The sequence below is a fragment of the Podarcis melisellensis genome (assembly GCF_964234715.1).
Source record: "Podarcis melisellensis genome assembly, chromosome: 13".
In the NCBI taxonomy this organism is placed as follows: domain Eukaryota; kingdom Metazoa; phylum Chordata; class Lepidosauria; order Squamata; family Lacertidae; genus Podarcis; species Podarcis melisellensis.
The window spans coordinates 26,893,843-26,909,560 of NC_138545.1; the positions used below are offsets into that span (position 1 = coordinate 26,893,843).

The 15,718-nt window shown below is 40.0% G+C and overlaps 4 protein-coding genes across 4 annotated transcripts in view; all 4 read left to right on the top strand.

Annotated features, from left to right (window-relative positions):
* The window catches only part of LOC309355513 (olfactory receptor 10A2-like), a gene marked incomplete at its 3' end in the record, with an annotated part of 49,601 nt that overhangs the window by 31,327 nt on the left and 2,556 nt on the right, over positions 1–15,718 (top strand). The window lies entirely within an intron of this gene.
* LOC309356130 (olfactory receptor 10A7-like) lies at positions 607–1,560 on the top strand (the record flags this gene model as incomplete). Its single annotated transcript, XM_081887309.1, has 1 exon — positions 607–1,560. One exon carries the CDS (start codon positions 607–609, stop codon positions 1,558–1,560), a length of 954 nt encoding a protein of 317 aa, XP_081743435.1.
* On the top strand, positions 6,740–7,693 carry LOC309355515 (olfactory receptor 10A7-like; the record flags this gene model as incomplete). Its single annotated transcript, XM_081886453.1, has 1 exon — positions 6,740–7,693. The coding sequence occupies one exon, from the start codon at positions 6,740–6,742 to the stop codon at positions 7,691–7,693; it is 954 nt and encodes a 317-aa protein (XP_081742579.1).
* LOC309355516 (olfactory receptor 10A7-like) lies at positions 12,543–13,496 on the top strand (the record flags this gene model as incomplete). The annotated part of the gene is made up of 1 exon (XM_081886454.1): positions 12,543–13,496. One exon carries the CDS (start codon positions 12,543–12,545, stop codon positions 13,494–13,496), a length of 954 nt encoding a protein of 317 aa, XP_081742580.1.

Here is a 15,718-nt window from a genome sequence, read left to right on the forward strand (position 1 = left end):
GCCTAAGATCACTATGTTCTATAACTGTGGCTGAGAAATCTCTAGTGCAACTAGGGCATCAGGAACAGAGAGCTGGGTGTGACCTTCTAGTGTTCAGTAAGTACCAGATTGTTTTCTTTTGAAGCCTTTGACATGTTTCACTCTGAAGGAACACACTTTGTAAATTCTTACTCTTGAATGATACTAAATTATTTTTGGACAAGCTTTGTTTTACTAGTTTGATGCCTTTTAATAATGTTATTTAGGAACAATCCTACCAAAGGTTAGCACTTGCTATGTTTAATAAAGAAAATTATATAGATGGAAATGAATATATAGATGGAAATTTCAGAGAAATATATTTTATGATTATTAAAAAATTCTTCCCCATATGAACAAGACACAGAAGCTGTAGGTATAATTTGGAATTTTTATTATAAAATCACTGCTAAATCCTATTGATTCCAATCAAGTTAAACACCTCAGTATGTGCCTTTGAATCATTCCCTGATCAGCTAGGCAGTCCTTGAACAGAGTTCCACATATAATCTATATAAAGAGATTTTGTATAGCCAAACAATCATATCCTAAATTATAGTATTCAGTTCTTTATGTTCTCTTTCCAGGATGCAGAACAGAAAAGAACACATTTTACAAAACAGTACAACACCAGCTAAATTCATCCTCCTGGGTCTTTCTGATGATCCAAACCTGCAAAGTACATTGTTCTCCGCTTTCCTGGTACTCTATATCATCACTCTGGCAGGAAACCTTCTCATCATTCTTCTGACATTGGTTGACCCTGCCCTCCACACCCCCATGTATTTCTTCCTAAGAAACCTGTCTTTTCTGGAGATCTGCTACACATCAGTCAATGTCCCTAAGATGCTGGCAAACCTCCTTTCTGGAAATAAATCCATCTCCTTCATCGGATGTGCTGTGCAGACCTACTTTGTATTCTTCCTTGGTGGGTCAGAATGTTTCCTTTTGGCCGCAATGGCCTATGATCGATATGTTGCCATTTGTAAGCCCTTACACTACCACGTCCTGATGAGCCAAAAGGTTTATACTACTTTAGCTGGAGCATCTTGGTTAAGTGGGTTTCTGATGTCCTTTGGTCACACCACCATGATGTTTACTCTCTCCTATTGTGGCTCCAATGTGATTAACCACTTCTTTTGTGACATCCCTCCTTTGCTGAAATTGGCTTGTGGGAACACCTCAAGGGTTGAAATTGCAGTCTTTGTGGCGACTATGATTTTTGGGACTTTGCCTTTTATCCTGATCTTGATGTCTTATGCTGGCATTATAACCACCATTTTGAAGATCTCATCCTCTGAAGGTCGCAAGAAAACCTTTTCCACCTGCTCTTCACATCTCATTGTGGTGACCTTGTTCTATGGTTCTGCTTGTATTACATATTTGAAGCCCAATTCCACTTACTCACCAAACACTGACAAATTTCTCTCCCTTTTCTATACTGTTATCGGTCCCATTTTGAACCCCCTCATATACAGCTTGAGGAATAAAGAGGTAAAGGCTGCCTTTAAAAGAATTTGGGATAGAAGACCCTTTCGGTGATAAAAATGAAGTGACATATTGTGGGAATTCCAAAATAGGTATGGACTTGTACCTCATAATTTCTGAAAGCATTAGCTTGGATCCATAATTTTTTATTAGAACTGTGGTCCCCTTAAAATTAATGGGATTAAGTTAATTATGCTTTAATATATGACCCTTCATTTAAATGGGAATTTAATTCATCTAACCTTGCCTGAATCTACCTAACAACTTAAGCAGTGGGATAATTTATAGTAAATAAATTTGTGTGAGGAAAGATTGTGGTTCCCTCCTAGTGAAATCTCCAAAAATCCTCCAAAAGATATCTCAGCGAGGCTTGAGTATTCCTCCTAAACAATTTTTGTTGGGGAATGGATTGAAAACTATTGGAGGAAGTGGGAATAATCCTCGATTAAGCTTGGAACCTAATATAACTTAATATGAAGGTCATTCTCTGACACAAAATTTCCTGTCCCTTCATCCAATACCATCGGAGCCCAAGGGTAAATCACATGCTTTGTTTGCACAAGGTCCCATGTTCAGTCCAGACAGGGCTGGGAAAGTTTTTCTCCCCTGAAATTCTGGGAAACTTCTGCCAAACTGCATTCAGAGGTGGGGTTTATTGCATGAGTTTTTCTGTTCTGATGCTAGTGCTTGTGTCCCAATTTCTAACATCCCTTTTGCACTTCAATAGCAGCTGCATTCCAGAATTGTGGTTTTTTTTAAAAAAAAACAACAACAACAACTTGCTTCTCCACCATGCTGCATTAGATTTTAAATGGCAGGAAAGAATTATATGCAGGGATACTGCACACATTTTGTCACATGAACTCACAATGCATTAATTCCCTCTCTATGGACTTCTCCTAGCATGCTTCTGTTCCAGAAGTGTTTCCATTTGTCTGAATCAGCCAGTACAAAGAACCCCAAACCCATATTTTTTCTGCATTAATTTCCAAAATTTGCAGAGACTAAATTAGCACTGATTGGCATCCCCCTGGCTACTGACTGCCTTGTGATTGTCTGGGCAGTGCCAGATATCATGCAAGACCTACTTGGATCAAACCTCTTGGAAGTGAACTGTTGCCATATAGCCCATTGTCTCTCAACATCCCTCATATAACTTGACCATCACAGACCCTCCATGTTTTCCTCTTTTTTTACAAGGACAGTCCTGGACATACAGAAGCTGTCTCAGTTTCTGATTTGATCCCAGAATGCCCCACTTTTCTTTAGAATGTCCCTATTTTCACAGGAGAAATATTGTGTGTATGGAGATAGGCAACCCCCGAGCCAATTAGATAAGTAACTATAGAGTCTTTAGAATATATCTGAAGATATCTGTACAGGGAAGTTTTTAAACATTTTATTCAGTTTTTATATATGTTGGAAGCTACCCAGAGTGGCTGGGGCAAGCCAGTCATATGGCCAGGAGATTTATAATGATAGCAGCAGCAGCAACAACAACAACACTAAAGATAATAATAATAATAATAATAATAATAATAATAATAATAATAATAAAAAGATGTCCCTCTTTTCACTGGATAAATATTGGGGGGTCTGCAATCAATGCTGCTACTTTGCACCGAATGAGACCTAAAGGCTGAGTGTAAGTAGCTGCAGTAAGATAGGTACTACAGGAGGTTGAACCAGTTGATCCTCAGGGTCCCTTCCAAGTCTAAGATTCTACAATACTATGATAGGCAGGCATGGGATAACCTGTGGGTGGATTTATTTTATTTTATTTTTTGTTGAAGCAACTTTCTGTCTTCCATTTGATCTCTTACTTTCTGCTTAGCTCTTAATAAACTTCATCAAAATAACTGTGTGGATTATTGTGTGTATTGCTGCTGGACCCAAAGGGAATTTTTCACTTATGTGTCTACAACATTTTGGAGTTATCCTACATGTGTGAAGATTAGAGTCTGCAAAGAGGAGAAAGCTCCAGGAAGGTTAGGTGCTCTCTGTCTCTCCCCTCCTAATTACCTGCCTTGGATCCTCTGAAATCACCCATTTGGGGGCAGAGCATGTTAAGCAGGTGGAGGGGAAGCTTACTTGCTAGTTTTGGCTTAACTGGCCTACATCCAGACTGACAGCGGTGGAAGGAAGGGAACAAAGGTTCTCCCCACTGTTTCCACTGTACCCTTTGCCTACCTTTTTTTGTATGCCAAATGGTGGTAACTACAACTTTTATTGGTGAAACCAAGCCTGGTCTCAGTCATTCAGGACAATCACCCCTATAGCCCTTTCAAAGACTTATAATTGCCAATGTAGAATATGTAAATCTGTCTATCTGTCTGTCTAACTATCTCTATCATCTATCTATATCTATCTATCATCTATCTATCTATCTATCATCTATCTATCTATCTATATCTATCTATATATATCTATCTGTCTATCTATCTATCATCTGTTGCAGGGACACGGGTGGTGCTGTGGTCCGAACCACTGAGACTCTTGGGTTTGCCGATCTGAAGGTTGGCATTTCAAATCCCTGTGATGGGATGAGCTCCCCTTGCTCTGTCCCAGATCCTGCCAACCTAGCAGTTCGAAAGCATACCAGCGTGAGTAGATAAATAGGTACTGCTAGTGCAGGAAGGTAAACAGTGTTTCTGCACGCTCTGGTTTCCATCTTGGTGCCCCTTGCACCAGAAGCAGTTTAGTCATGCTGGCCACATGACCCAGAAAGCTGTCAGTAGATAAATGCCAGCTCCCTCGGCCTGAAAGCGAGATGAGCGCCACAACCCCATAGGCGCCTTTCACTGGACTTAACCATCCAGGGGTCTGCTACCTTTTACCTACCTACCTACCTAACTATCATTTCTATCTATCCATCCATCTATCTATCTATCTATCTATCATCTATCTATCTATCTATCTATCTATCTATCTATCTATCTATCTATCTATCATCTATCTATCTATCATCTATCTATCATCTATCTATCTATCTATCTATCATCAGCTTCCTCCCAGAGCTGACAGAGACTGGGAATGAGAACAGACAAAGAGAGATAAGGACACTGGAATGTGAGCTGGAATGTGAGAGGGAGGAGGGACAGCATGGCTTCAGGGAACAGAGAGCAGGCAACAAATAGCAATGGTAACCTGATCCCTGAGCATAGTGAGCAAGGAAAGTGGAGCCAGAGCAGAGATACACAAAATAGCACTCTTAGCTCAGAAACAGAGGGAGGGAGGCCGGGAATAGCCAGCCCCAAAACTTGAAGGTGTGAAAAGGTCAGTGAAAGGAGGGGGAAAGAGCGAAAGCGAAAGGGCTCCCCCCCCCCAAACTGCAAACTTGGAGTCAGAAACGGAGTGAAGGAGTTCCGGAGTGATTTACGTGTTTGAGCAATAAACCTGAGATAATTACTACCAGTGTCTCGCTTCTGTGGGAGAGCCAAGCCATTACTTTATCTATTTTCATTCATCTATCTATCATCTATCTATCTATCTATCTATCATCTATCTATCTATCTATCTATCTATCATCTATCTATCTATCTATCTATCTATCTATCATCTATCTATCTATCTATCTATCATCTATCTATCTATCTATCTATCTATCTATCATCTATCTATCTATCTCTATCTATCTATCTATCTATCTATCTATCTATCATCTATCTATCTATCATCTATCTATCAACAAACAAATCTCTCTCTTGGGGGAAAAAGGATGTTTGTTACTGGTCCAGCTTAATATTAAGGTCAGTTTGAGATGGCCTGTTTATTAAGCATTCATATTGATTTCTTTGTACAAAGTTTGTGGCAAGCTTAGGCGTCTTCCACACTTATCCTTTCTCCACACTTTCCAGACAGGGTTGAAAGTTTAAAGCTTCCTTTCAGAATGCTTCCACATTACCTTCCCCAGAGCTTCCTTGTGAAAATCCACTCTTCAGAGTTGAATTGGAGCAAAATTGAAACCTCGGAAAAACCAAATTGACATTTGCCCTGATTCTGCTGGGAAGAGTGGGTTTTCATGGTGAAAGCTCTGGTATAGGGGGAAAAATCCCAAAAGGATGCAGAGATTTAAATCTCGGACCTCTGCCCGGAAAATGATGGGGAAAATGTTAGTATAGATAAACCCTTAGACAACACCAGGTATTTACTGAGCATTAATACTTGTTTGTTTGCAGAAGGTTATACAACTTGGTCAAGAAAGTGTTTTCCCATTATATTTGTTGGCCTCAGTCTGCCTCAGGAGATAATCAAACCACTGAATTGGCAGAATTGAAGGACCCTCCCCTGGACACAAGCCTGAGCAGTGTGTATTGATGTTCTGGGCTCCTCAGAGGACAAGACCCCTTTCTCAACTTCACAGATGTGGTCGAGAGGAAAACAGCAATACATTTGGCACCAGCTGAACTGCAGGAGTTGTCACAAAAGACAGCTTCTGGGAGCCACAGGTAACAGCTGAGTGGAGGGTGGGGACCAAAGGGGAACAAACTGCACAAGAAGAATAATGTGTGTACCAACATAGGCACTACCTGTCCCAAACCCATATGACCCATGCAAGGGGTTGGACTAGATGACCCTTACGTCCCTTCCAACTCTACAATTCTATAATTCTATGTCTGCACAGCCATATGCCCCATAGAACAAAGGATGAGGGGCTTTAAAGTTAATATAATAGAAATATCACAATGGATAACTGAATAGCTACATTAAAGAATTTGCATGATCAGTGAATTATTTATTGTGATCTGTCTTGGAGCACAGCTCCCAGAGGGAAGAATCTGGCATAATAAAACATGGTGAAGAGGCAAATACATTGAAAGCAGCCTAAGATAACTACCTTCTATAACTGTGCCTGAGAAATCTCTAGTGCAGCTAGGGTGTCAGGACAGAGAGCTGGGTGTGACCTTCCAGGGTTCAGTAAGTACCAGATTGTTTTCTTTTGAAGCCTTTGACATGTTTCACTCTGAAGGAATACACTCTGTAAATCCTTTCTCGTGAATGATACTAAATAATTTCTTGGACAAAGTTTATTTTTCAAGTTTGATGCCTTTTAATGATGTTACTTAGGATCAATCCTACCAAAGCTTACACTTGCTATGTTTAATAAAGAAAATGATTATTATACAGCCTGGCAGTCATTGAACAGAGTCCATATATAATCTATATAAAAAGATTTTGTATAGTCAAACAATCATATCCTAAATTTATCAGTTCTTTATGTTCTTTTTCCAGGATGAAGAACAGAAAAGAACACATTATACAAAACAGTACAGCACCAGCTAAATTCATCCTCCTGGGTCTTTCTGATGATCCAAACCTGCAAAGTTCATTGTTCTCCACTTTTCTGGCACTTTATATCATCACTCTGGCAGGAAACCTTCCCATCATTATTTTGACATTGGCTGACCCTGCCCTCCACAACCCCATGTATTTCTTCCTAAGAAACCTGTCTTTTCTGGAGATCTGCTACACGTCAGTAAATATCCCTAAGATGCTGGCAAACCTCCTTTCTGGAAATAAATCCATCTCCTTCATCGGATGTGCTCTGCAGACCTACTTTGTATTCTTCCTTGGTGGGTCAGAATGTTTCCTCTTGGCCTCAATGGCCTATGATCGATATGTTGCCATTTGTAAGCCCTTACACTACCACGTCCTGATGAGCCAAAAAGTTTCTATTACTTTAGCTGTAGCATCTTGGCTAAGTGGGTTTCTGATGTCCTTTGGACTCACCAGCATGGTGTTTACTGTCTCCTATTGTGGCTCCAATGTGATCAACCACTTCTTTTGTGACATCCCTCCTTTGCTGAAATTGGCTTGTGGGGACACCTCAGGGGTTGAGATTTCAGTCTTTGTGGCGACTATGATTTTTGTGACTTTTCCTTTTATCCTGATCTTAATGTCTTATGCTGGCATCATTACAACCATTTTGAAGATCTCGTCCTCTGAAGGTCAGAAGAAGACCTTCTCCACCTGTTCTTCACACCTCATTGTGGTGACCTTGTTCTATGGTTCTGCTTGTATTACTTATTTGAAGCCCAATTCCACTTACTCACCAAACACTGGTAAATTTCTATCCCTTTTCTATACTGTTATTGGTCCCATTTTAAACCCTCTCATATACAGCTTGAGGAATAAAGAGGTAAAACATGCCTTTAAAAGAATCTGGAGTAGAAAGCCTTTTGGGTGATAAAAATGAACTGACATAACTGTATGGTTGGTGTTCCAAAACAGGTAGGGACTTGTACCTTCTAATTTCTGAATGCATTAGCTTGGATATGGAATGATTTAGTTGAACTCTAGTCCCCTTAAAATTAACGGGATTAAGTTAATAATGCTTTAATATTTGTCTCTTAATTTAAATGGGAATTTAATTCATATAACCTTGCCTGTATCTACCTAACAACTCAAACAGTGGGATAATTTATAATAAATAAATTTGTGTGAGGAAAGATTCTCATTCCCTTCTAGTGAAATCACCAGAAATCCCCCAAAAGATATCTCTGTGAGAGTTGAGGATTTCTCCTAAACAATTTGTGTTGGGGAAGGATGGAAAACTATTGGGGGATTTACGGACAATTTGAAAAGTAATTGTGAAGAACAGACGACGTTTGTAGGGTTGCAAGAAGTTTTGTGAGGAGTATTATTAGAAGTATTGTAAAAATGGACAAGGGGGAGGATGATTTGTTAAGAGATGTAAAGGCAATATAAAGTTAAGAAATGCATAAGAAGTGGTTAAAATGGTGGATCATCACAGGTGCTGATGGAAGTCTAAAAAGATTGTATAAGTGATAGGTTTTGTGGTGCATTTTATAATTTATATGTTAAAATTATTAAAAAATATTATTAAAAAAAGGAAAACTATTGGGGAAGTGGGAATCATCCTCGATTAAGCTTGGAAGCTAATATAACAATACCTCCATCATAATGTTTCCTGTCCCTTCATCCATTTCCATCGCAGCCCAAGGGCAGATCACATGCTTTGTATGCAAAAGGTCTCATGTTCAGTCCAGGCAGGGCTGAGAAAGAATTTTCCTAAAACTCTGGGGAACTTCTGCCAAGCTGCATTCAGATGTGGGGTTTATTGCATGTGTATTTCCGGTTATGAAACTAGTGCTTCTGTCCCAATTTCTAACATTCCTTTTGCACTTCAATAGCTGCTGCGTTCCAGAACTGTGGGTTGGTGTTTTTTTTTTCAAAAAATGCAATTCTACCATGCTGCACTAGATTTTAAATGGCATGAAAGAATTATATGCAGGGATACTGCCCACATTTTGTCACATGAACTAAAATGCGATAATTTCCTCTCTTTGGACTTTCCTAGCATGCTTCTGTTCCAGAGGTGTTTTCATTTGTCTGAATCAGCTAGTACAAAGAACCCTAAACCCACCTTTTTTTCTGCATTAATTTCCAAAATTTGCAGAGTCTAAATTAGCATTGATTGGCATTCCCCTGGCTTCTGACTGCCTTGTGATTGTCTGGACAGTGCCAGATATCATGCAAAACCTACTTGGATAAAACCTTTTGGAAGTGAACTGTTGCCATATAGCCCATTGTCTCTCAACATCCCTCATATTACTTGACCATCATAGACCCTCCACATTTCCCTTTTGTACAGGGATCGTCCAGGATTTACTGAAGCTGTCTCGGTTTCTGATTCGAACCCAGAATGTGCCGCTTTTCCTTAGGATGTCCCTATTTTCATTGGAGAAATATTGGAGGGATGGAGTTAGGCCATCCCCGAGCCAATTAGATTAGTAACTATAGAGCCTTTAGAAGATATCTGAATGTTGCACTGTATAGGGAATATTTAAAACTTTTTATTCGGTTTTTATATATGTTGGAAGCCACCCAGAGTGGCTGGGGCAACCCAGTCATATGTTCAGGTGATTTATAATGATAGCAGCAGAAGCAGCAACAACAACACTAATGATAATAAATAATAATAATAATAATAATAATAATAATAATAGAAGAAGAAGAAGAAGAAGATGTCCCTCTTTTCATTGGAGAAATGGCAAATGGCAGAAAACCATGGCTAAAAAAGCCACCTCTATAGGTCTGTCACACACCCCCAACTGTATTACCTGGGTTATGAAGGCGCCCAAAAGATGTTAAAGCAAAGATTATGGGATAATGCACACAGTGACTTGCGATCTCGATCCAATGCAGTCTGTAGTCTGCTGGCAGTAGGAGTACAATATGGATATGTCTTTAAATTAACATCTTACATTAAAAACCTGACAGTAACAAACTATCAAAGGCTTTTCACCAAAGCCAGACTAAATTTATTTCCTTCTGCAGTGTTGGATGGCAGGTTGAGAGGAATTCCCTACCAGGACAGTCTTTGCTCGTGTCCTCAAGACATTGATTCCATAAATCATATTCTGTTGCATTGTGCGAAGGCCAGGGCTGAACTGATACTACCCTTGTTGGTACGTTTCCCGGGAAAATCAGAGGCTCACTATGTCAGGTTCCTATTGGAAGACCGGACGATTGCTAGAACATTAGCAGTGGCAAAGTTTTTATCGGTGGTTGCAAGAACAAATGAACCCTATATTCTGAACAAAATGCTTGTTTAACCTGGAGGTAGGCTTTATGAATTGTGTATTGCTTTGTAATTATTTGTTGGGTCTGTGGACGGTAATAAAGATTGATGATGATGAAATATTGGAGGGTCTGCAATCAATGCTGCTACCTTGCACAGAATGAGACCCAAAGGCTGATTGTAAGTAGCTACAGTAAGATATGTCTTGCAGGAAGTTGAACCAGTTAACCCTCAGGGTCCCTTTCAACTCTACGATTCTAAGATACTATTATAGGATGGCATGGGATAACCTGTGGGTGCATTTTTTATTCTTTTATCTTGTTGAATTAACTTTCTATCTTCCATTTGCCCTCTTATTTGCCCTCTTACTTTCTGCTTAGCTCTTAATAAACTTCATCAAAATAACTGTCTGGATTATCATGTGTATTGCTGCCAGACCCAAAGGGAATTTTTCACTTATGTGTCTACAACATTTTAGAGTCATGCTACATGTGATAAGATTGGAGTCTGCCAAAGAGGAGAAAGCTACATTGGGGTCAGAGAAGATCTAGGAAGGCTAGGCGCTCTCTGTGTCTCCCCTTCTCATTACCTGCCTTGGATCCTCTGAAATCACCCATTTGGGGGCAGAGCATGCTAAGGAGGTGGAGGGGGAGGAGATTACTTGCTAGTTCTGGCTTAACTGGCCTACACCCAGACTGACAGCGGTGAAAAGAACATCCTACCACTGTACTTTGTATGCCACATGCTTCCAACTACAGCTTTTATTGGTGAAACCAAGCCTAGTCTCAGTCATTCATGAAAATCACCCCTGTAGCTCCTTCCTTCCTTCCTTCCTTCCTTCCTTCCTTCCTTCCTTCCTTCCTTCCTTCCTTCCTTCTTCTTCTCTTTTTTCTAATGATCAATCATCTATCTATCTATCTATCATCTATCTATCATCTATCTATCATCTATCATCTATCTATCTATCTATCATCATCTATCTATCTATCTATCTATCTATCTATCATATATCTATCTATCATCTATCTACTTATCATCAAACACATCTCTCTGTTGGGGGAAAAAAGAATTTTAGTGGCCCAACTTGCTACTAAAGTCAGTCCTAATTTACCTGTTTATTGAGCATTCATACAGATTTCTTTGTACAGTTTGTGGCAAGGTTATGCATCATCCACACTTACCTTTTCTCCACACTTTCCAGACATTGTCTGCAATTTAAAGCTTCTTTTCTGAATGCTTCCACACCACCACCTCCAGAGCTTTCTCGTAAAAACACAATCTTGAAAGTTGAATTGGAGCAAATGTCAAACCTCAGAAAACCCGAATTGACATTTGCTCTGATTCTGCCTGGAAGAGTGGGTTTTCATGGAGAAAGCTCTGGCATGCGGGGTGGTGGGTGGTGGGGAGAGACCAAGGACACAATCTCAGATTTGTGTTTGGAAAATGATGGGGAACTGAGCATTAATTATTGTTTGTTTGCACGAGGTTATACAATGTGATCAAGAAAGTGTTTTCGCATTACAGTATATTTCTTGGCATCAGTCTGTCTCAGAGGACAATCAAACCACTGAATTGGCAGAAATGAATGGATATTCTGGCCTGCCCAGATGACCAGACCCCCTTCTCAACCTCACTGATGTAGTCGAGATGAAACAGCAATACATTTGGCACCAGCTGAACTGTAGTTATCCCAGAAGACAGCTTCTGGGAGCCACAGGTAACAGCTGAGTGGAGGGTGGGGACCAAAGGGGAAGAAACTACCCCAGAAGAATCATGTCTGTACCAACATAGGTACTAGTCCTCCCCAAACACCCCATACACCCCATGCAGGGGGTTGGACTTGATGACCCTTATGTTGCTTCCAGCTCTACAATTCTATAATTCTAAGTCTGCACGGTCATATGCCCCATAGAACAAAGGATGAAGTGCTTTAAAATTATTTTAAAAGAAGTATCACAGTGGATAACTGATTAGCTACATTAATGAATCTACCTGCTCAGTGAATTATTCATTGTGATCTGTCTTGGAGCACAGCTCCCAGAGGGAAGAATCTGGCAGAATAAAACATGGTGAAGAGGCAAATACACTGAAAGCAGCCCAAGATCACTATCTTCTATAACTGTGCCTGAGAAATCTCTAGTGCAACTAGGGCGTCAGGAACAGAGAGCTGGGTGTGACCTTCCGGGGCTTCAGTAAGTACCAGATTGTTTTCTTTTGAAGCCTTTGACATGTTTCACTCTGAAGGAACACACTTTGTACATTCTTTCTCATGAATGATACTAAATAATTTATTGGACAATCTTTATTTTTCAAGTTTGATGCCTTTTAATAATCTTATTTAGGAACAATTCTACCAAAGGTTAGCACGTGCTATGTTTAATAAAGAAAATGATTATTGTACAGCCTGGCAGTTATATAATCTATATAAAAAGATTGTGAAGACAAAAAATCTTACTCTATCTTCATCAGTTCTTTATGTTCTCTTTCCAGGATGCATAACAGAAAAGAATACATTCTACAAAACAGGACAGAACCAGCTATATTCATCCTCCTGGGTCTTTCTGATGATCCAAACCTGCAAAGTACATTGTTCTCCGCTTTCCTGGTACTCTATATCATCACTCTGGCAGGAAACCTTCTCATCATTCTTCTGACGTTGGCTGACCCTGCCCTCCACACCCCCATGTATTTCTTCCTAAGAAACCTGTCTTTTCTGGAGATCTGCTACACATCAGTCAATGTCCCTAAGATGCTGGCAAACCTCGTTTCCGGCAATAAATCCATCTCCTTCATTGGATGTGCTCTGCAGACCTACTTTGATTTCTTCTTTGGTGGATCAGAATGTTTCCTCTTGGCCTCAATGGCCTATGATCGATATGTTGCCATTTGTAAGCCCTTACACTACCACGTCCTGATGAGCCAAAAGGTTTCTATTACATTAGCTGTGGCATCTTGGCTAAGTGGGTTTCTGATGTCCTTTGGACACACCAGTATGGTGTTTACTGTCTCCTACTGTGGCTCCAATGTGATCAACCACTTCTTTTGTGACATCCCTCCTTTGCTGAAATTGGCTTGTGGGGACACCTCAAGGGTTGAAATTGCAGTCTTTGTGGTGGCTATGATTTTTGTGACTTTGCCTTTTATCCTGATCTTGATGTCTTATGCTGGCATTATAACAACCATTTTGAAGATCTCATCCTCTGAAGGTCGGAAGAAGACCTTCTCCACCTGCTCTTCACACCTCATTGTGGTGACTTTGTTCTATGGTTCTGCTTGTATTACATATTTAAAGCCCAATTCCACTTACTCACCAAACACTGGTAAATTTCTCTCCCTTTTCTATACTATTATTGGTCCCATTTTGAACCCCCTCATATACAGTTTGAGGAATAAAGAGGTAAAACATGCCTTTAAAAGAATCTGGAGTAGAAAGCCTTTTGGGTGATAAAAATGAACTGACAAAACTGTATTGTGGGAGTTAAAAACAGGTAGGGACTTGTACCTACTAATTTCTGAAAGCATTAGCTTGGATCCAGAATGATTTAGTTGAACTGTAGTCCCCTTAAAATTAATGGGATTAAGTTCATTATGCTTTAATATATGCCCCTTGATCTGAATGGGAATTTAATTCATATAACCTTGCCTGTATCTACCTAACAACTCAAACAGTGGGATAATTTATAGTAAATAAATTTGTGTGAGGAAAGATTCATATTACCTCCTAGTGAATTCCCCAGAAATCCCCGAAATGATATCTCTGTGAGAGTTGAGGATTTCTCCTAAACAATTTGTGTTGGGGAATAGATGGAAAACTATTGGGGGAAGTGGGAATCATCCTCGATTAAGCTTGGAAGCTAATATAACAATATCTCTGTCAGAATGTTTCCTATCCGTTCATCCATTCCCATCTCAGCCCAAGGGTAGATCACATGCTTTGTATGCAAAAGGTCTCATGTTCAGTCCAGGCAGGGCTGAGAAAGAATTTTCCTAAAACTCAGGGGAATTTATGCCAAGCTACATTCAGATGTGGGGTTTATTGCGTGTGTATTTCCGGTTATGAAGCTAGTCCTTCTGTCCCAATTTCTAACATCCCTTTTGCACTTCAATAGCTGCTGTGTTCCAGAACTGTGGGTTTTTGTTTTTTTAAAAAATGCTATTCCATCATGCTGCACTAGATTTTAAATGACACGAAAGAATTATATGCAGGTATACTGCCCACATTTTGTCACATGAACTAAAATGCGATAATTTCCTCTTTTTGGACTTCTCTGAGCATGGTTCTGCTCCAGAGGTGTTTTCATTTGTCTGAATCAGCTAGTACAAAGAACCCCAAACCCACATTTTTTCTGCATTAATTTCCAAAATTTGCAGTGTCTAAATTAGCATTGATTGGCATTCCCCTGGCTACTGACTGCCCTGTGATTGTCTGGACAATGCCAGATATCATTCAAGACCTACCTGAATCAAAACTCTTAAAAGTGAACTGTTGTCATATAGTCCATTGTCTCTCAACATCCCTCATACAAGTAATATGACCATCATAGACCCGGTTTCTGATTCGAACCCAGAATGTGCCGCTTTTCCTTAGGATGTCCCTATTTTCATTGGAGAAATGTTGGAGGGATGGAGTTAGGCAACCCCCGAGCCAATTAGATAGGTAACTCTAGAGCCTTTAGAAGATATCTGAAGGTTGCCCTTTATAGGGGAGTTTTTAAACATTTTATTCCGTTTTTATATATGTTGGAAGCCACCCAGAGTGACTGGGGCAATCCAGTCATATGGGCAGGAGATTTATAATGATAGCAGCAGCAGCAACAGCAGCAACAACACTAAAGATAGTAATAATAGAAGAAGATGTCCCTCTTTTCATTGATGAAATATTGGAGGGTCTGCAATCAATGCTGCTACTTTGCACAGAATGAGACCCAAAGACTGATTGCAAGTAGCTACAGTAAGATACGTCCTGCAGGAGGTTGAACCAGTTGACCCTCAGGGTCCCTTCCAACTCTACAATTCTAAGATACTATTATTGGAAGGCATGGGATAACCTGTGGGTGGATTTTTTTATTCTTTTATCTTGTTGAATTAACTTTCTATCTTCCATTTGCCCCCTTATTTGCCCTCTTACTTTCTGCTTAGCTCTTAATAAACTTCATCCAAATAACTGTCTGGATTATCATGTGTATTGCTGCCAGACCCAAAGGGAATTTTTCACTTATGTGTCTACAACATTTCAGAGTCATGCTACCTGTGATAAGATTGGAGTCTGGCAAAGAGGAGAAAACTATACTGGGGTCAGAGAAGATCTAGGAAGGCTAGATGCTCTCTGTGTCTCCCCTTCTCATTACCTGCCTTGGATCCTCTGAAATCACCCATTTAGGGGCAGAGCATGTTAAGCAGTTGGGGGGGGGCTTACGTGCTAGTTCCGGCTTAACTGGCCTATACCAAGACTGACAGCGGTTGAAAGAAAGGGACAAAGATTCTCCCCACTCCTTCCACTGTAAATTTTACCACTATACTTTGTATGCCACATGCTGCCAACTACAATTTTTATTGGTGAATCCAAGCCTAGTCTCAGTCATTCATGAAAATCACCCCTGTAGCCCTTTCATAGGCAAATGTAGAATTTCTTTCTTCTTTCTTTCTTTCTTTCTTTCTTTCTTTCTT